Source organism: Callospermophilus lateralis, unplaced genomic scaffold (assembly GCF_048772815.1).
Source record: "Callospermophilus lateralis isolate mCalLat2 unplaced genomic scaffold, mCalLat2.hap1 Scaffold_130, whole genome shotgun sequence".
NCBI lineage: Eukaryota > Metazoa > Chordata > Mammalia > Rodentia > Sciuridae > Callospermophilus > Callospermophilus lateralis.
This window is the reverse complement of record NW_027512473.1, coordinates 1,272,875-1,295,911: the sequence shown is the minus strand read 5'-3', so window position 1 is coordinate 1,295,911 and position 23,037 is coordinate 1,272,875. Positions and strand designations below refer to the sequence as shown.

At 32.4% G+C, this 23,037-nt stretch overlaps 1 protein-coding gene across 1 annotated transcript in view; it reads left to right on the top strand.

The window, feature by feature from the left end:
• LOC143389982 (cadherin-10-like) overlaps nucleotides 1–23,037 on the top strand; it is a 95,431-nt gene that overhangs the window by 4,307 nt on the left and 68,087 nt on the right. The window contains 4 exon segments of the mRNA XM_077108072.1: nucleotides 378–672; nucleotides 2,954–3,073; nucleotides 3,462–3,629; nucleotides 21,786–21,973. Of these exon segments, the coding sequence (XP_076964187.1) occupies nucleotides 378–672; nucleotides 2,954–3,073; nucleotides 3,462–3,629; nucleotides 21,786–21,973 (771 nt within the window).

The following is a 23,037-nucleotide window of genomic DNA, read 5'->3' as shown; positions in this document are numbered from 1 at the left end:
AGAGTTAAAGACTTTTCCATACAGCAAAAGATTGAGAGAACTGTTTACAACAACACATCAAGACTGATGGTTGCTGTCTCAATCAGATTTATTTGCCCATGAAAATGGTTATTTACCAAGTAAAGGGAAGAAGGGATTTGGTTCATTTTATTACTTTTTCCCATTTATAAAAAAAATCACAATGATACATAAAAGACTATTCCTGGTGCTTAAAGCATATAAATGAGCGTTATCAAACCTATTCAACTCTCATTTCCAGAAGTAAGATTACTGACCCCATTATTCTGTGATGGGATTTGAAGGACCTTCTTTGAATTCTTTCAGCATTATTCGCCTTTAAACGTTATCATGGATATGCTCACTTTTATTTCCCATAGCTTCATTCAGACCAAGATAAAGGAGATGGATCACTCAAATATATTTTATCTGGAGATGGAGCTGGAACTCTTTTTATTATTGATAAAAAAACAGGTGATATTTATGCCACAAGAAGAATTGATAGGGAGGAAATGGCCTTTTACACTCTACGTGCGCAAGCAATTAACAGAAGAACTCTGCGGCCAGTGTAGCCAGAATCTGAATTTATGATAAAAATCCATGATATCAATGACAATGAACCAACATTTCCAGAAGAAATTTACACAGCTAGTGTTCCTGAAATGTCTGTTGTAGGTAAGTTTATTTACAGCATTATGAAGATATTTAAAACATGAAAAATTTCAAGAAATACTTAAAATATTAGGATAAATTAACTGAAAACATTTTTTATATTCCTTATCAAGACTACATGTTTAACATTATTTTAGTTAGGAAATAAGGAAAAAAGAAATTAATTCATTTCACAGTGCTTGTGAATTTGTAAATCATATATATATATATATATATATATATATATATATATATATATATATATGATAGATCTTCTTTTAAAAATTAATTAAAAATTGACTTTCAATAAAAAATGTGAGAATATTAATTTTATGTCACATGGATTTGTTTAACAGTTGTGTAAAATTCTGTCCTAGGATATAATTATAGTCATCTCTTTCTTTCCACAAAGGCTGGTTCAGGGCTGCCCACAGATACTGAAATTCTTGGATGCTCAATTTCCTCATATAAAATCGCACAGTATTTGCATACAATGAATACCCATCCACACATGTATTTTAAATCATTTCTAGATTATTTATAATACCTACTGCAATGAAAATGCTATAGAAATAGTAGCTATGCTACATTGGATAGAGACTATTACAGGAAAAACTTCTACTCATATTCAGTAGATATACATTTTTAAAAAATATTTTTGAACCTAGGAAAATTGAGTCCTAAAATAAAGAACCTGCAGATATAGGTGGCCAATGATTTTAAGAATAGTATTGCCTGTTGCAGTGGTTCACACATGTAAAGCCAGTCACTGGAGAGATGGAGGCAAGAGAATTCTAATCCTGAGGCCAGCCTGAGTAGCTTACTGAGAACCTGTCTCAAATAAATAGAAAGATTGGGGTTTATGGCACAGTGGAAGACCATTTGGCTAGCATTCACGAGGCCTTGGGTTTAATTACAGTACCACATACACACAAGAAAAATATTACTTTTAATGCAATGTAGAATTTTAGCTATGTGTATTAGTTACAAATTACCAAAAGAGTTTATTTAGCTTATCTATATATACCAAATGATGGAATTCAATTACTGATTTATTTCTTATTATGTATTAAGATACTCATTTATTATAACACATATATGTATACATACACATACATATATGTATTTGTATACATAAAATATACATGTATATAAAAATATACAATATATTTAAACCTGCTGATATGAATCTCAAATTGAAATAAACCTCCAGTTGAAAACACACAATTAATCATTTGCTGGTAGAGAATTACAAGGTTGAATTTTGAAACTTATAAAACAGAAGTCATGAAAAGGGTAAAATTCAAGAAAGTGGAGTTTACTTTTTCAATTTAAATAAAAATAAACATATTTGTAGGAGAATAATGCTAATACTGTCATTTTTAATTAGATAGAGGATGACAAAGAATTAAATGCACCAAGAAATTCAGATAATATTTTTAGAGAGACACACATTTGAATTTAATACAAATACACACATTTCAAATGTATGTACATTTTTTAAACTGATGTGACCGCTATGATGACTTTTTTTTTACATGTAACAATTTAAATAGTAATGTTTTAAACTGCAATTCTCAAAAGATTTGGTCTGGATTGTTATTTAATGTTTACTTACTAAATTTCAAGGGCTTGGGACAATCACCTAACTCTAAAGCCCTTATAAATATCATGAACTTTATTAGATTTTAGTAGTTCATAAAAATTAGGATCATCTTAGATTGTTTCTAAGTTTAGAATTTAATATATTCATAAAGATGTATTCTAGATCAGATGGTAATTATTTTTAGAGTTAATTAGTGCAGGGGTGAGGAAGAGAACAGACTTATTACTTTGTGCTTAGATATGCCTTTAAAAAACAAATCTATTATATAAAAATAAATTTAAATATCAAAACTGAGAATTTGAAAAATGATCATATTTGTTAACATTTGAAAAACTGCAGCATTATCTATTTTATACATAAAATACTGTTGATTAAATATAGATTATGCAGTTGAACTTAAAGTTGAACTGCAGTAACACTATATAAATATAAAAATCAAATATTTATACTTTATCATCTTACTATAAAGCCCTTATAAATATGAACTTTATTTTAGTAGTTCATGAAATACACACACACACACACACACACACACACACACACACACACATATAATTGATTATCATCCAAATTATATGTAAAAGTTTTATTAAGTGGTCATTATTAAAGACAAACATCAATGAAGTCTTCAATGAAAACGAGTGCTTTTGCTCCTCCTTCTGGTACTGTGCAGAACTAAGCTGAGTTTGGATACTTCAGGTACTTCTGTGGTGCAAGTCACAGCTACAGATGCCGATGACCCTTCCTATGGGAACAGCGCCAGAGTCATTTACAGCATACTTCAAGGGCAGCCCTATTTCTCTGTGGAGCCGGAAACAGGTCAGGAATAATGAATCGGTGTTCATTCATTTAACCATCTTTGTCATCTTTATTAGTACAGAGAGGGGAGAATGAGAACAAAGCATTAATACTCAGGAAAGTCTGAGGATGCCACAATTAAAGATGACAAAACTCAATGTTAAAATATCAAATATGCTAATGGAAATGTAATTGTTTTCATGTTTTTATACATGGATTCAGATGACTCTAGAATACACTGGGAACTGCCAGAAAATATTTATATGGAATTATTTTTACAATTAATAGAAATCAATATCAAAAGAATATCTTTTAAAAATTCACTAGTCTAAAAATACTACTTGTGAGCTGAATCAAATAATAACTGAACATCCAGTTAGAATAATGAAAGTATTTGTATTTTCTTCAGGTATCATCAGAACTGCTTTACCAAATATGAACAGAGAAAACAGAGAACAATACCAGGTGGTCATCCAAGCCATAGACATGGGTGGCTAGATGGGAGGTTTGTCTGGGACCACCACAGTGAACATCACACTGACAGACATCAATGACAATCCACCTCGCTTCCCACAGAGTAAGTGGCCTTTAATGGTAATTTATGCTCATTCTGAAGAAAGTTTTAGAATTTTTTTTTAAGTTTTAGAAAAATAAAACAAAATAGAGTTAAAAGAAGAAATAAAAAAGGAACTATCAATTTTATTTGAAACACTTGAAAATGTGCTAAACAAATGAACTAAAACTATATGTTGATGAGTTCACTGTTATTCAAAATAAAATGAAATATTTCAGGCATATTTTATTCAGACAGGAGCTGTGATTAACAAACATCTTTATATTTATACATTTAGTTTAATATTTTACTGAAAATGCACTGTTATAATTAACAATTCACTCCTCTCTGTTTAGAACTTAATAAAAGGATGCTAGATTAAAGGTAAATTTTTATGATACAAAATATAATTTGACAAATTATAAATACTTCATCAGAAAGGGCTATATAGAAAAATCTTCTAAAACCTGAGAAATATTTCCAATCACTGTGTATTTAATGTCAACTGTTAACACTTCAAATCCTCAAAATAAATTCAGGATATATTAAGACCCCCTAGCTCTGCCCTTATAATTCATACATTTATTCTTTTTTTTCTTGTACAAATTTGTGTGACTACATGCCTAATTGTACATACAGAGAATGATAATGAGTCTCAGTGGACACACCCAAGACCAAATCAATTTTTTTCTATTCTAAAAGAGCCTATACTTCAAGATGGAATTTAATGTTGTTAGAAATGAGACATAAAAATCAAATTCTAGTGATAATCTAATTTCTCATCATTTGCTGAATATTTACTTCTAAATATATCTCCATTTCAGTTAGTGTTTTGGTTTAAATATTTTCCTAATAAAATATTAAAATATAAAATGCAATGGCTTTTTTGTGATATTTGTATCTTTGAAGACTATTACTCAGAATGAATGGTAGTGTAAGAATTCACTGTGGGTTTCTTTTTTTCTTTCTTTTTTTGCTATTTATTTATTTACTTTTGTAGTTCTAGATGGACAGCATGCCTTTATTTTATTTATTTACTGAGCTATAGCCCCAGCACTGTTGGATGTTTTTAAAGCATTTTATTCTTTTCTCTGTTTTTTTAATCAAAATGTGATTATTAGTAGTGTATTTTTTTAATTATATTGCCTACAATTACTTATGTGAAGGAATGTTAAGTTCAGATAGAACCTTCTTCAGAAGACCAATGGCCTGCCTCTGTACCCATGGCGACTGCTTGCTGGGTGTTCGATGCAAGTGCCCATCACACATAAGGTTGAGCCCAGGACAATGAGGAAGGATGGCATCCATGTACTCTATTTTCAAGAAATCAGGTTTCATCTTCACATTATCTTTGTCAATTTACAATAAAAAGCAAACTGATAATAAATACACATAATTCCATAAAACAGGTTTAAAGATATAAACAATTTAAAAGAAATTTCATAACAGGAAAAAAAAAGAACACTGTAAATATACAAGATCATTAAGATGGAGAAAGAAGGACTGAGGTAGGGAGGAGGGTAGGGCGAGTAAGGTATTGGGGAGTTAAATTGATCATATTTTGTTTTAAAGTATGTATGAACATATCATATTAAAACCCACAATTCTGTATAATAAATATGCAACAAATAAAAATTAAATAAAACAAATTTTAGATTACAAATGTATTCCTGGCCACCTCTTATCTTGAGCCTTTTACCAGGAGAATGAACATGCAAATTGAAGAGAATAAGCCATAACTAATTAATTTCACAATGTACAATGAGCAAAGTATTTTGGAAAAAAAATGTATTTTATCAGTAGTTAATAATCATTTGGATTAGTACTATATTCTTAAATTCTCAGTAGTCTAAAATGCAGTCCATTCACTAATAGCACATTTGATAAGCAAATATATCGATTCTAATTAAATTAAGAAAATTAGACATTTTATAGGCAGTAATGATCAATGAAAATACACTTGATTATGTTTTCAATTGCTGTGAGTCCTTTATTCATTCATTTAATAAATATTTCTTTTTATTTTATTAACTTGAAATTTTTGATTGCCATCTCTTAGGCACAGTATATAAACCCTGCTGTAGTAACAGTGGCAATAATAATCATTAAGATGCTAATAATAATGAAAGGAAAAAACTGCAATAATTTTTGCATTTTCTAAATGGCATTTTTATAGGTCACTGTGCCATATTATTTATTGACCTACCTTATTTAATCAGAACAACTCATTCAGATCAGTGTTATGATCTCAATTATATAAATGAGAAGAAAATGAGTGGTTAAAGATGTTAAGGCCAAAGTGATAGTTATGACAGAGATGTGTTGACATCAATGTTCAATTCTAAATGTGAAGCACAATATATTTAAAGGGATTTTAGCACATCCTGCTTCCTGACTCATTATTTTAAAATATGGATGGAAACATAATTTAGTGATTTTTATTTGCTAAATTATCTTTTATATTACAAACATTTGCAACTGTATCTGACTGTTGGGAACACTCAGTCATGGCAATTAGAATGTCATTTGATAGCCTAAATCATCTAACATTCAAGAAACTTGATTTTAATTTCTAATATCATTTTATTAGATACACAAAGTTAGTTCTGTTTATTTAATCTTTCATGTGCAATGTATCATAGAAATCTCATACTAACTTTGAAACTAAGAGTGGGTATAATAAAGAGAAAACCAATGCTGTCTACTAACAATATAATGTAAATTTAGAATGTTTGCTACATGTGTAAGTGTAAATTTTCTATCAGCCATGTTAAAAAAAATAAGGGAGACAGGAGGAATTTATTTTAATTATATACATGTATTTTTTTTTAAATTTATTTTTGGTGTGTATGGACACAACACATTTTATTTGTATGTGGTGCTGAGGATCAAGCCTGGGTCCCACCTGTGCTAGGCGAGCATTCTCCTGCTGAGCCACAATCCCAGCCCTAATTATATATTTTTTAACCCAGTATTGTCCTTTATATATGTCATCAGTATAGGACACAGTTAGATAGTTTTCCATTCTTTTTCCCCTCCAAGTCTTATACTTGGGTCAAATATATTCCACTGTCATCAAATTTTAATTCAGATGAACTGCATTTTAAATGCATAGCACAAGAGTTTGAGTGATTTGATTGTAACCTGCCATATTTGCAGTTCAGGAGCAGATCCTGCGATCAACCTGCATGAGACTCAGTGATCTCGTACTTCTAAGAGCATTTTCACCTTGATGAACTAAACTCCACTTTCTATTTTCCAGTGTCATTAGTTACACTGGACACTAGTATATACTTTGTGGCCTGATGTAAGACTAAATAAATAACTCTCTGAGGCATTGACTCACTGTCTAGCACTTAGTTTATTTATTTAGTGTCCAATAATGTTGATCTGTGCAAGTGCTGCTCTTTTAGCATCTTCATCTTTAAATATTATAAAAGTAGAGTCAAAACTTAAGCTTTCAATAAAGTTGAATCATCCAAATTTAATATTTCTCAATATGCTGCATAAATACTTCTGTCATTTGGAAGGGACAGGGACCCATGCAAGCTAAGATGTCCTGACTCATTTGTTTATTTTATTGTGTGAATTTATAACAGTGGTTCTCAGTTTAGGGCAATTTTGCCTGCAAGATGTCAATTGTCAATATCTTGACATATTTTTTTGTGTTACCTGGTGGGTCCTACTGACATCTAGTGGATGGATGCTGGGGAGGCTGCTAAGAATCCTTATAATAAAAAAGACAATTATTTAAGCCAACATATCAATAATATTTAGGTTGACATTTTAAAATATGTTAAATGAAAAACAATTAATTCATGTGACTCAAAATATTTTTTCTAAGGTTGCCTCAATAAGTTTAAAAACTGAAAGTGCATAAAATTAGGCAATTTGATTTTCCTGAACCTCAATCCCTGTATATAAATCACTTGTTACTCATAATAATGTTGCAAATAATCAATAAGGTCAGATAAATAAAATGGCTTCAGTAATTCTCATAGCATATAATAGTATTTCAATACATGGATTTCCTCTTGAGAAGGAAAAGGGTAAATATCAAGGATTATATCTCAGTTTTCAAATTTTAGTGTTTTTCTTGTTCTGATGCCAAGCTGCCATTTATTAATGGTCAAATATTAAATAAAAACACCTCAAACCTGGAAAGATGTATAATCATGAGTTTCACAATAAACTAAATGTGCTTGTCTCATAAATAACTGCTTAACACTATCTTTAATGAGGACTACAGGGCAAATTAGTCAAATATTCAATGTTCCATGAGATTTGCTATTTCATGTTGCAAAAGTTAGAAAGATATTATATGTCCATACCTTAAATATATCTGTAATGCATCCCAATTTGAATATTTTAGGCCTATCCATCTACTTTTGTTCACTTCCTGTATGAATTTCCTAAAATCATAATAAAACCAAATAGGCTTTATGGAAATAATCTAAGCAAATATTAAATTACTGTAACTAGATCATAGTATTTTGGCAAAAGCAACTGGACAACAGGATTTTTTTCAAAATTACATTTTATTTATTTATTTTTAATAAAAACATCCCTGGAAAAATAATTCAATTTTGAGTCGAGAGTCTTGAGAAGGAAAAGGGTAAATATCAAGGCTTATATGAGAGATATCTCATCTATAGTGAGCATGCTAGGCCCAGCATCCTTACTTAAATGTTGCAGAGAACAGCTGCAGAACTCTACTCTCAATTTCTTTCAAGCAAAACAAAACAAAAACACCAGAAAGGAAGCCCCTCTTCTAGAGAAAAAGAGTTTGCAAAAGCAGTTAAACCGGTGGTCAGGTTTTCATTCACCTAGTTAGTGTTTAAGATTTGGCTCCAGTTTTTGAAGGAACTGCAAGTGTCAAGAAAGCAATAGGACTCAAGAGACTTGATTTGGTATACAAGACTGAGACTCAGGCAAAACATACAGACCTGACCCACAAATGGATGCAAACCCTTGCAAAATTTTCAGAGGCTACAGCTATCTACACAACACTGAAACAAAATACAAAGGGAACAGATTACTTTACATTCTAGCTAAGGATGTGTCTGCTGTCCTAGCATTTACTCACAGAACTTATTTCGTACAACTGAGGTTGAGAAATCATAAACCAATAGCAAGTAAATTTATGTAACGTCAGGTTAGCTGAGATTTTACGAAGGGAAAACTTTTAAATTATAAACCAAAGATCATGCAATGAATGAAAAACCCTCCTTTGTGGTATATTAGATATATGTCAAATTAATATGATATATTATATATTATTTATATATATATATATATATATATATACATATATATATGTATATATATAAGATACATGTCAAATTAATGAGAATCTGATATGGTATTTATTATATAGCATCCAGATTTATCCAAAGTGTACTCAGAATAGTGAATTTATTACTGTCTGTTATATTTTTTTTCCCATGAACTATTGAGAATAGTAACAAAAATCAGTTGTTGTCCACCATTTATTAATGACCTGAGAACTAATGCAAAATTTCTCACAGGAAAGTTTTTGTTAAAATAAATTATAGGTGATGGATGAGCTTTGTGATTGAACATTAATTTAACAAGACTCATCTTCTGCATATTTCAAAACCATCCCTTAGCTGGGCACAGTAGCATGTGCCTATAATCAGCTTGGCAGGCTGAGGCAGGAGGAGTGCAAGTTCAAAGCCTGCCTCTGCAACTTAGTGAGGTCCTGAGCAACTTTAGCGAGACCCTGTCTCAAAATAAAATACAAAATAAGGTTGGGGAGTTGGCTCAGTGGTCAAAGTGCCTCTGAGTTCAATCCCTGGTACCCAATAAAACAACAACAAAAAAAGAAAATGCTGTCTCTTCATATTTCCCTTCGATTATCACTAAAGATTATACACAACTATAACTATTTAAAAGAAAAAGTAAAAAACAATTCAGAATCACTGAGGTCTGGAAACAATTTCATATTTATATATGCTTTTTGTTCTTTTTATTTGGATGTTCTTTTTTATTACAGCTTTATAGTTATACATAGCAGTTGGGGTTATCCTGACAAACTTATCAATGCATGGAAATCAATTTCAGTTATGATCCCCCACTTTTTTCCTCCTCTTTTGCCCTCCCATTTTCTCTCCCCGCTCTGACTCATCTTTCTCTGCTTGACTTCCTTTTGTTTGTGTATAAATTTGTATTTGATTGGTTCTATATAATATCCTGTCCTTCCTTCCCTCTTTCCTTTATTTTACTCTAGCTTTCACATATGAGAGAGAACATTCAATTTTCAGTTTCTGATTTTGGCTTATTTCACTTTGCCTGATAGTCTCCATTTCCATCCATTTAGCAGCAAATGACATAATTTCATTATTTTCTATGCTGGAAAAAAAACCGTGTGTGTGTGTGTGTGTGTGTGTAATAATTTCTTATTCCATTCATCTATTGATGGGCATCTGGGTTGATTTCATAAATTAGCGATTGTGAATTGTGCTGCTATGAATATTGAGGTGGCTGATTTGCTACAGTATATCAATGTTAGACCTTTGGGGGCAATACAAAGGAGTGGGATAGCTGGGTCCCACATAGTGGCTCCATCCCTAATTTTTTAAGGATCGTCCATACTACTTTCCAGAATGGTTGTACTAGTCTGCAGTCCCACCCACAATGTATAAGTGTATCTTTTCCCCCACAATCTTATCAGCATTTTTTATTATCTGTAGTCTTGATTATTGCCATTCTGACTGGAATGATGCAAAATATTAATGCACTTTTAATTTGCATTTCCCTGATTGCTACAGATCTTAAACATTTTTTCATGTATTTGTTGGCTATTTGTGTTTCTTCTTTTGAGAAGTTTCTGTTTAGTTTTTTTTTTTTTTTTTGCGCATTTATTGATTGGGTCATTTTTTTAGTTCATTGTATATGCTGGCTATTAATCCCCTACTGGAGGAGGAGTAGCTGGCCAAGATTTTCTCCCACTCTATAGTCTCCCTCTTCATACTATTAATCATTTCATTTGCTGTGGAAAAGCTTTTCAGTTTAATGACATCCCACTTATTGATTCTTGGTTTTATTTCTTACACTTTGGGGATAGGTGTCAGCACCGATATGGTGGAGTGTTGACCCTTATATTTTCTTCTAGTAGTTTTAAAGCTTCCAGACTATTTTCTTAATCTAATACATTTCAATCTGAGTTTTTTGCAGTGTCTAGTTTTATTTTTCTACATATAACTATCCAGTTTTCCCAGCACCATTTGTTAAAAAAGCTATCTTTTCTCCAAGATATATTTTTGGCACCTTGGTCAAATATTAGATGACCTATTGGTATGTAGATTTGTCTCTGTGTCTTCTATTCTATTCTATTGGTCTTTATGTTTATTTTGATGCCAATACCATGCTGTTTTTGTTACTACCTCTTTGTAGTATGTTTCAGATTAGAAATTGATCAGATATTGTGATTCCTCTTGCTTCTCTTTTCCTGTTTAGTATTGCTTTGGCTATTCTGGATCTCTTATTCTTCCAAATGAATTTAAGAATTGTCTCTTCTAATTCTTTGAAGAATATCAGTGGTATATTGATGGGGATTGAATTAAAGCTATACAATGCTTTTGGCAGAATGTCCACTTTGACAATAATGCTCCTGCCTATTCAAAAATATGGGATGTCTTTATCTTCTAAAATTGTGTCCATTTTCTTTCTTCAGTGTTCTATACTTTTCATTGTAGAGCTATTTTTTCTCCTTGGTTAGGTTAATTCCCAAGTATTAATTTTTTTTTTGGTCATTGTGAATGAGATGGTTTTTCTGATGTCTTATTCAACTCAATCAGTATTGGAGTACAGGGGAGCTATTGACTTATGGGTATTGATCTTATATCCTGCTATGTTGCTAACCTCATTTATAAACTGTAAAAGTCTTCTGGTACAGTTTTTTGAATCTTATAGAATCATATCATTGGCAAACATAGATCATTTGACTTCTTATTTAGTTTTATCCCTAAGATTTCCTTTTCTTTTTTGCATGCTCTGGCTAATGTTTCAAGAACTATATTGAATAGGAATGGTGAGAGTGGACAGCATTGTCTTGTTCTTGATTTTAGAGGAAATGCTTTTAGTTTTTCCATTTAGTATGATGTTGATGTTCTTGATTGATGACTTATATTATCCCATTAATTTCTTGTAAGTATAGATTATATGTTTTGCTCAAAATAAACAAGATAGAACAATATTATAAAATAATAGGTATTTTTATAGCATGTGCTAAATAGTATAAAATATAACACAAACATTCTCATTTAATCTTCACAACATGTGTATGAGGAAGACTATTATAATTTTCTCCCTCCTTTTATTAGTTAAAACAATAGAAATTTATAAACTGAAGTCACTATTCATAATTATGCAGTTGGAATAGAAGGAACAGCCTGAAGACTGACATAATTTGGCTCTCAATTCTGTACTTCTAAGCAGTATATAAAGAAAATAGTACATTAAAAAATTGTTCCTCCATCTTGCATTCCACTTTTAGTTAATTATATGATTCACTTTAAACATCTGGATTATAGGGTCAGCTTCAAGGAGGACACACTGAATTCTTCAACATCTAAGCATTTTGGTACAAGAGCATGAAATCATACCTTCATAGGTGGGTGCTTTTGTGATACTTAAAGACCAAACATGACTGGTCCTTTTCGTGAGTTCTCTATACTGCTTGGGCAGATGCATAATCAAGTTTTCACTAGACAAGGTCTTTCAAGGAAATTTTATATGATATGCATAGGAATTTAAGGCATGTATATTCAGGGAGCTCTGAGACTACCATAATCCCTGCCTGGTACCAAAGAGATTTGATTTAATAACTGCTGGTTTTCTCTTTGTAAATAGAGTCAACCTCCCCTCAACTGGGGATCCAAAGATAATGTAGGCCCCAGGCTGATCTGCATATTTTAAAGTTAGCAAGCACTTTTCAACTAGAGTAACTGTCAGGTATGTCCCAAGGAAGATGCTTCAGCTTGAAAAGAAAATGAAATTTAAAATGTCTCTTTTCACCTTCTTATTTTCTAGAAAAAAATAAATATACTCATGTTTCACAGAACTGTTCTATAATTTATTTAGTTAGATATAGTTTGATTTTTACTGCAACCATGAAAATAATATCAAATAATTGTTGGATTTTTTACCTCTTCGCCCCAATGCCTACAGTTTGCAAGAATTACACAGAAATAATATTATTAAGAATTTGTCAATTTAATAAATATTGATTAAATTCCTAGTGTGTGTCAAGAACTATGCTGGGAAATAATAATAGTTTATAATAATCATAAAGCAAGTATTAAGAAGCAGGGTAGACCCACAATAATCTGCATTTGGATAAAGTATAGAGATTGATTCTCTCTCTCTCTCTCTCTCTCTCTCTCTCTCTCTCTCACACACACACACAGAGTTTATGATGTCACTTTGTAATTTATCTTACAATCTTGATGCTTTTGCATGCATATATTATGTTTATAAATATATATCATGTGTATAAGTGAAAATACAAATGTATACACCACATATATATACAAAACATGAATGAACATGTAAGTAGAGATTATCTATGAAGATCAGTGCTACAGCTATCAAAGACTGCTGTAACACAAATGATGTGCCCTCTCACATGTAAAACCATCAGTAAAGAGAAAATTATCTAAAACTCCCTCTAAAATAAACAACAACAACAACAAAAATATTGGCACTGAGGCAAAGAGCATTTTTTTGTTTTGTTTTGTTTTGTTGCTAGAACAGAGTGAACACCATTGGTATTCAGTGAAAGGTGTATGATTTAGCATGGTGGGGCCCCAGTGTTCAAAGCAGGGATTGTGAAAGAAATGAAGTGCAAGCAGTGTTAGTATCAGGAGAAGGGCTGAATATAAAGCACTGCATGTATTATCTAAGAGATCCTTACTATTTTCAAAGCATCAGGCATAGCTCTTCTTTTTGACTAATTGTTTTGATATCAGTGAAGCATCCTACTTGGACAGGAAAGGCAAGAATTGATGAGAGTCAGAACTAATGCTGAGGAGAGGAGGGATTTGAGATTATAGTGTATTTAAGGAGGTGATCCACAGGACTTAGAAACCAGGTCGATAAAAGATTTGTGGGATAAAAGGTAAAATATCAATACAAAGATACTTTCACGCTTTCTACCAGACAAGTCTCTTTGAAGAGAAAGAGATTTCAATTCAATTTGAACATTTTGAATTGAGAGAGCTAAAGAAAGACAGTGGGTTATAAATATCTATAACCAGTAAAAAATGACTATCGGAGCTATGTATGTGACACACAAGTGAACACAGATGTGACCAATCTTGGCTAAAGGTTTAGGGTGACCACAAGTGGGAAAATATACTATTTCCCACATGTGATAAAATCATATGAGTTCAAGAGAAATCAGAAATACAGAAATATGTAAAAACTCACTTGCAATATTCCAGTTATTCTAAAGGAAACTTGACCTACACCAATGAACTTGGCATTTTGTGTAATGGGATTCAAAGTCCTTCTGTATCATGATACTCTCTAGAACAAACTTGTGTATGTGTGTGTGTGTGTGTGTGTGTGTTAGTGTGTGGTGTGTGTGTCTGTGTGTGTTTGTGTGTGTTTGTGTGTGGTGTGTCTGTGTGTTTAAATAAGTGAGGTATGGAAAATTAGGCTGTTGTTTAAGAATTTTTAATGCACTTAAAATTCATATTGTCTGTCAGAAGACTGAATAGTACTATATCTAAGAATGATTAACTTAAGGTTTATCATAACCTTCCCCAAACCTATATACTTTTTATGTTTGTACACATTGCAATTCTGCATAACTGTTGATGCCAATTAACTCAGAGACAATTTCAAAGAAATGTATAAAGATAAATTCTAAAAACTATGGGGATCACTGGCAGCCTATCTGAAAGCTTTGTCATGCTACTTTCCTCAATGGTATAAACAGGAAACTAATATATTATGAAGAATCTCTGTTTGCTCCAATTTAACTTAAATGCCCAAAGCTAAGTTTGTGATAAGGTCTCCAGGGTTCACAAATATAGGTTTCTCTCTTTCCTCTGATGAGTATCTTCAATTCCAAAGTCTTAGCACTTCCTCAGTCTCTAGTGTGACTTTCAATTCTCCTCTGCTTTCTCCTAAATGCCCATTTAGCATTGCATAATTTCCTTAACTACTCTGCAGTTGCCTCCAAGGAGCTTTATCTAGTTTTTAATTTCTTCCTGTTAAGCTCATTAAAAAACATATTTTAAACATTATACAATGGAATGGTTTATAAACATGCATAATTGTGTCATTTTTCTTGAAGCAAGTATTGTTTGAGATTATTATGCAGCATAGAGATGTTACCATAAGATTGCACAGAAAGCAAATAAAAAATTAAACTAATGTTAAATTATTTTGTTGATTCACATGTGTGGTGCTTTTTTATCTCAACTCTGGAAAATCAGAGCACTATTATATAAATGTGAATAGCAACAAGGGCAGGGAACAAAGGATAAAGACAAATTACAGCTCTTTGAACCTCATTGTTTTTGAATCAACAAAACAAAACAGTAGCTATTTGGGGCTAAATTCAAAAACTGAAGGTGAAAAATTTGCCTGTCTTCCCCTCTCGCTGATTTCTGCCACTTCTTGTGTGGCTCTTAGGGAAGTCTGTGTCACATTTCTTACTTTGCCTGTCTTATGTCTGTCCTCCAATGTTTCTTACCTACATTGAGCTATCGATGATTTCAATTCTGGTGCACCAATCTGTAATGTTTTTAATATTCTAGTGAAAAGTCCTATTGATCAAATGTATGGTAGAACAAGTGACTTGAAATATCAGTCTCAAATGTCAGAAGCAGAAAACAACAACAACAACACAGAAATAACTCAAAATCTTTTGAAATCTTTAATAATGACAATTCAGGTGCTGTGCAAAAGCATGTTTATTAAAGTAGCCATATATTTTGTTCAGTTTTCAGGGAACCTTCTCTGCAACATCACTGTCTAGATTTTTACTTGCTTATTACAATTCTTTGTATGCTTTACAGAAATGGCAATTACCTGTCTCCTCACATTCTTGCCTTGGCCAGAGCATACTTACCAGGAAGAATTATTTATCTGCCCTCAACTTTAAAAGAGAAGCAGATGATTCAATCTGACACCTGAGAATGAATTTAAAACAACTATAAATTGGAATTGATAGGGAAGCATACCACATAATTAAAGATCCATCAACTGTAAGATAAAAAATAAGAAGCATGCAAATAGATGTCTTTAAGGAGAAATTAAACTTAAGATGGGTGACAGGTGCTCCTTTGCCTTAGTCACTGTGTAAGTAACAATCTTTGCACCTTTTCCAGCTCTCCTCTGCTGCATGCCCTATGTGGTAAATGCTCTTGTAGGGAGAACAGACTGGCTCTCAATTAAATCAATTTCAGTGAACTTGACAAACTGAAATACTTGTATTCAACACACAGGACATGCAAATAAATAAAGTATGAATAAATCATTCTTCCATGTGTTTAAAATGTAGAGAAACACTTTTTAATTTTGAAAAATACTCAATAAATCTTGCCCTAAAAATGGTTTCCGAGTAATTCTGAAAAAGAAGCATTATTAAAGTATACATGTAGGACCCTGAATAAAAGTATTTTGAATGAATTAACTACTGAAATTGACGTGCCATGAAACCAACTGTGATATGTGTACAACATTTTTTTTTTCCTTTTTGGTACTGGGAATTGAACCCATGAGTACTTAACCACTGTGCTACATCTGGAGCCCTTTTATTATTTATTTTCAGACAGGGTCTCATTAAGTTGCTTATGGCCTTGTTAAATTGCTGAGGCTGGCTTGTGATCCTTCTGCCTCAAACTCCTGAGCTACTGAGATTATAGGCTTGTGCCACTGTGCTCAGCAACATATGTATTTTTAATAAATCTATTTAGATTATTTGACAGAAGACCAAAGTTTTTATTTTGATGAAGGCTCCATCTCAATTGTAGTTTTTCAGAAAAGTACAGAACACCTTGAAAATATTTTAATTAATATCTTAGGAAAAAACAAATATATGTATTTGCAAATATGCATACACCTTTATCCACATATATACTTTCCAACAAATTACTGAGGAAAAATACTGAGAGATAATCATTGCAATTATAACAATACAGTTCTAAAACTAGGGTTCCCCTTGGTGTGAACCAATGGAGCATGAAGAATATCCTATTTAAGTCTCAGAAGGTACTAGAAATTAACAGGAATATCACTAATTATAATCAAAATGAAATATACACCTTGTAATGGATATTGTCCTGTACAAATCAAGAAATTAAATAAAATGATAAATAATTTTTGATACTTCACCAGAGCTATAATAGCAAGTTCACAGCAGACCAACTTTCAGAATCTAAGGTTGTGTCTAAGAATACAAAGAAGTCCAAGCTAACATGAAAAAGTAAAAGAAAACATAGAGGCTAGAGTAAGTAGTCATGGTTAAAAATAATTTTATCATCAATTTTGATGACATTAATTACCTGGCAGAAACACTTTAGCCAGGTGACCAAGGTTAACTTCATCAGTCCTAAGAAAAATTGACAGCATGTACTCCCTGATAAGTTATGACATACGGACAACACATCCCTTTTGGATATATCTCACAAAGGTGCATAGCTTTAATCTACTCATGAGAAAATATCAGACAAACCCAATTTGAAGATACTCTGAAAGAACTGACTAGTGTTCCTGTAAAGTATCAATGGAGTGAAAACAAAGCCTGAACTCACACACTGGAAGTCAGTAAGAAGATATGATAACCAAAAGCAAAATGAGATCTCCTAAAGACTAATGGAAAAGATGATGAAATTCAAACAGTAAGAAATTTGATAGTGAGAAACTAATGTGACTCCATTTTTGAGAAACTGGACTCTACCTCAGAACAAAGCCTCTCCAAGGAGGGGGCGTGATCCTTGTCCTTGGAAAAACCCACAGAGCACTCCTAGGCACATACCCACCCTGCTGAGTTGTTTGTAAATTACAGGAGAGGTCGCTGGTGCCAGGTGTCCCTGATTCAGTTAGGCTAGGTGAGGACCCATAGCAACCCCCCTAGCAACCTCCAATCAGCATGAGACAGGGAAAATACTTGGAATGCCAGATGACGCCCAAGTAGTTTATGGTGGTTGATAACATGTTGGGGAACCAGGTAGTTTAGCACATATACCCCTCACGGCCTAAACCAATCAGTTCAAATGAATCCCCCTATTGTACTAACCAGTCACCCCTACCCAATTTGTTCCCTCCATTGAATGTGCTAATCAATGTTAAGAGTTGTTGTTTGATTTTCCCACAGTATGGAATGATTTGCTGTGTGATGTTGTGACACATAGAGTATCCCCCCAAAATCTATAAAATCTCACTGAACAAAGGACCAGGACTCACTCCCTAAAACACTGCATCGGGAACAGTTGTGAGTCCAGGCTTGAGATAAAGACTTTTGTGTGATTGCATCGGATTCAGCTCCTGGAGGTCTATTGGGGTCCCACAAATCTGGCATAACAATAGAAAAGTGATTTGAAAAAATATTTGGCATTAACTGAACTTTACAATTGAGATTATGAAATATAAAAAAATGGACTGAGTATTTACATGTGGTAGACTTGAAATTTTGATCATACTATATTACCCACCAAACACTTATCATTTGCTTTCTTTACCAGGGTTATACTGATCTCATATAGTGAGTTAGAAAACAGTCTTTCCTTTCTGTTCTCTGGAAGACTTTGCATAAAACTAGAATTTTCTGGTCCATGAATTTTCTGTTCTTTGAAAAATGAGCTATTTGTGTCTGAATGGTAGATGATTTTAAAATCATCCTTTACTTCTTCATTAGTAGCGTTTGGTATAGTTTAAATTATTTGTATTCATTTTTCAACATACAATATTTCTAATATTTTCTAATTTTTCAATCTTCTGCAGTTGTAGTCTTTTTCTGTAAAATTTTTAATAATAGGTTTTTCTTTTTCTTCCTTTTCCATAAGAAACGTTTCCAGACATTTGATTGTTTTGTAAGGTCTTTAATATAAGAAACAATGTTTTATATTTTTTTTAAAGAGAGAGTGAGAGAGGGAGAGCGAGAGAGAGAGAGAGAGAGAGAGAGAGAGAGAGAGAGAATTTTTTTAATATTTATTTTTTAGTTTTCGGCGGACACAACATCTTTGTTTATATGTGGTGTTGAGGATCGAACCCGGGCCACACCACACGCATGCCAGGCGAGTGAGCTACCACCTGAGCCACATCCCCAGCCCAATGTTTTATATTTTTAATCTCTTCCTTTTATATGTATCAACTTTATTAGTTTCTATATTTTTTTACTCTCTCCTATTTCTTTAGCTTTGTGTTTATGTCATTTTCCTATGTTTCAGGCTTGAACTATTAATTTAATTTCATCTTGTCTTTATTTTTTTATAAGTATACAAATTGATAAATTATCTTCTTTTGGTAGTATTTTCTGTGCACCACATTTTACTTCATTACTTCTTCAATTGTAGGATTTTCCCCTCAACTTTATTTTCTTCTTAATTTGAACATTTATAAGTTAATTTTGATATTTTTCTTTCAAGTTTTTTTCAAAAATATAAAGATTTTAATTTACCATTTTATGCTAATGTTTAGCTGGTGGCATAGTCAAAGAGTTTAATAAATACTGTTTTAAAAATTTTACTCAAACTTGCCTCATAAAATAGTCCTTGATCATATTGCAATAAATGCTATCTGCTTAAAAAAATATGTAATCTCAAAATGGATATCATTAAGTTTTATGTACATATAAATCAAATCATTCATATTATTTATATTTGTTTTCCAAACATATCATATATTTGTAATTTTGTGGATGGTTAACTGATACTTAGTTGAGAACACATTAGCTTGGCTGCATTTCTTATGTACTGTAGATTTGAAAATAGATAATAAAAATACTAAGGTTTTTAGCAGAGATCAGATTTTAGGCTTTCTAAAACAAATGAAGTTAAACCGTTGACCTTCATAATGAGTTCTTTCTGTATTGTAGTGATAATTTTTGTATTCTTTCTGTATTGTGATGATTTTTGCGTTTCACAAAGGACATTTTTCTGTATTTTAATAGATTGATTTGTTGACTGTATGACATTTAATTTTTTAAAGAAAGTTCTTGAAGTAAGAAGGCTAGAGTTCTAGTTGTGCACTAGAAGATTGATGATACAGGCATATATCAAACAAATAATAAGCAGTTCTATAGATTTAAATGGGTAATTTTTTATGAGGAGGAAAAATGTATTAAACTGAAATAAGAAAAACATGTAGGAAAACCTCAAGGAGAAAGATGTTACTCCTAAGTATAAATTAAGGGAGAGAATGAAAGAGCAAAATTAGGAAAAGTCAGCCTATGGATCTTTTGTTGTACCTTAAGTAAAATGGGAGCAATCATCATATAGTGCTTATAATATTCAGAGGGAAAACATTGGTGAAAAAATTCAACCAGCCTATGTTTTATGTCCTTGTGGCACACATAAATAGGTATGTAGATAGTATAGTGCCTGGCAATGGAAAGAGGTAAGAAGCACGACTGGTATTACTGTTTCTGACCAGTCTATTTGCAATTAGGTTACTGATGGAATGTTTCTGAGAAGGTCAGAGTTGGGCAAGTACTTGAAGGAGGTGATCAAGGGAACCATCCAAATACCCAGGGCTCAGGTGTTCCAAAGTGAAGTGATGAAAAAGGCCAGGAGAGGCAGTAGGAGAGTAGTCACGAAATGAGTTAACTGACTTTCCATAGTGTGATACGAGAGACAGAGAAAAAGGTAAGAAAATACCCTCTGAGACCAACTGGTATGTGATGAAAACTGAGTTTTCACAATGTTCTCCTAGAAAATTACTTTTAAAACTGAGTGAATGTATATGCCTGTATTAGGTTGTTACATCTGCCACAGAAATTCCATAGGCTTGGTAGCCTAAAGAAAAGGAAATTTATCATCTCACAGTTCTAGAGGCTAGATTTCTAAAATCATGCTGTCAGCAGGTTTATTTCTTCTGAGCTGCCCCCTGCCCCCGACCCCTTGGCATAACACTATTCCTGAAGCGCTTCACCCATGAAAGTGCTATTTCCTTCTGACAAACTGCATTTTAAATATATTTGTATAATTGGGAGAGGATTTTACTTGAGGGAAATAGCATGAGAAAAATACATAGAATGATGTTAGAAAGAAAGTAGGGGTCAGAAAAAACTAAATGGTCTAGTTCGATGCAAATCTTTCATGAAAGTGAACAAAAGCCAAATATGTTAGGAAAGATATATGTAGGCAATAACATGGCTAGACAAGAGGTCTGAACTTTATTATGTATATTAAGGTGAATTACTTAAGGTTAATGAGCAAGAAGGCGCAATAATCAGAACTGCTTCCAGTCGATTAACCTGTCAGAAATATGTAGTTTATGACCAGGTGCTAAACATAAATCTCATTAGCAGTAGAGGTTGTTCAAGCTGGAAGCACATCCAGGTACACCAAGGGCTTAGATAAATTCTTGTTTTGCTCTGGAAGGAAGGTGAGTTTGTCAGATTTTAGTGTTGTTTTTTTTTTTCTCTGACTCTGAGAAGGGCATCTTGATATTTCTGCCATAGACTTTCCTTTGTTTTTTGTTGTCACAAATAGAAATTAGATTCCTACCTGTTACAGCTGATTTCACTGGAATTTTGGAACGTTCTGTCTTGCAGCTAAAGGAAGAGAAGAAAATTACCAAATACAGCATAGCAAAATTAATTAAATAGAAATAGTCACTGTGTATCCTGTGATTTATTGTGATTGTATAAACACACATAGATATATAACTGCACTCAAATCAAAAGAAAAAAAAGACAACATGCTTATTTTCAAAACCAGAACTCCTGATACTATTAGAGGTTGGTTCTCAGTATTCATTTTAACACACACACACACACACACACACACACACACACACACACAAGTCAAAGCCCTCATGCTCCTAGACTTTAATAGAATGTTAACCATAATTGGTATACTCAAAGAATGAATCAATCAACATCTAATGTAGAGTTTAAGATTTACAGGATTCTCAGATACATTTTACTTCTGAAAATTCTGTTCAGAAATCTCTGTATTCATCTCTTCTTATTCTCTGCAGACACCATTCATCTTCGGGTTCTTGAATCTTCCCCAGTCGGCACAGCTGTTGGAAGTGTGAAAGCAACCGATGCCGACACTGGGAAAAATGCTGAAGTAGAATACCGAATTATTGATGGTGATGGGACTGATATGTTTGACATTATAACTGAGAAGGACACCCAGGAAGGCATCATAACCATGAAAAAGGTGCTCTGCATCAGCAGAAAAAAGCATCATGTGTTTAGAGAGTTGAGGTTTCATTATGTACTTTTCACTCATGCATTATCCATTAAAAGATATATCACTGCCATGCTTGAATGTAATTCATAGTTTACTTAAGAAGGATATAAAGCCAAAAAGCTTCTTAGACATGTTCACTGTGTTTCTATTGATTGAAACATGAGTCTTGAGATTTTACAAAATTTAAAAAGTTAATGTATGTGTGATTATTTTTTCAAGTCATATTAATAAAAGGCCACAATAATAACATTATTTTCTTAAGAAAATGCTTAATAGCTAATAAGATCAATATATCATTATAGTTGGAAGCATAAAATGTAGTACACCATCCAGATTCATGAAGCAATAACTAGAGATGCTAATAAAAACAGAATGGATTGGAACATAATTCAATTGTTCACATTTCCCCTTATGCTATGTAATTTAAACTTTTCTGCTAACATATGTTCAGTGATACAATTTTAAGGTAACCAGTAATGTTATTGTAGGATCAGTGCCATCTTATGAGAAAATGCAGGGAAAATTTAAAAAAACAATAATTTCTAATGAAATGCCAACCATCAAGTAACCACTGAGGCACTGGTTAATAAGAAAACTCTCCTGAGAGTGCATGGCAAGGCAGGAGGTACTCAACCTTCATTAAACAGTGACCAGCAAAGGGCAAAGCAGCTTTATTATTTTCCATGACCAGAATGTAGCACTCATGCAAACAGAATCTTGTGCATCTAAAAATGAAAAAGAAAATGGAGGAAGTCTGATTCAGCAATGTCTTCTCTGTTAATAAAACTTATCTTTCAGAGTGAATGTGAGGTGAGAGACATAGTTCTTTATTTGTGACAGTTAAACTATATTGATATTTAAAGCCCCTTTTTTGTTTATTAATGCATCCTCATGCCAACTTGCTATTAAATCTTTGCTCTCTTTTTTATGTGTTATTTTTACTTATACGTGACAGTAGAATGTATTTTGGCATGTTATATATACATGAAGTATAACTTCTCATTCTTGTGGTTGTACAGGATATTGTCCTT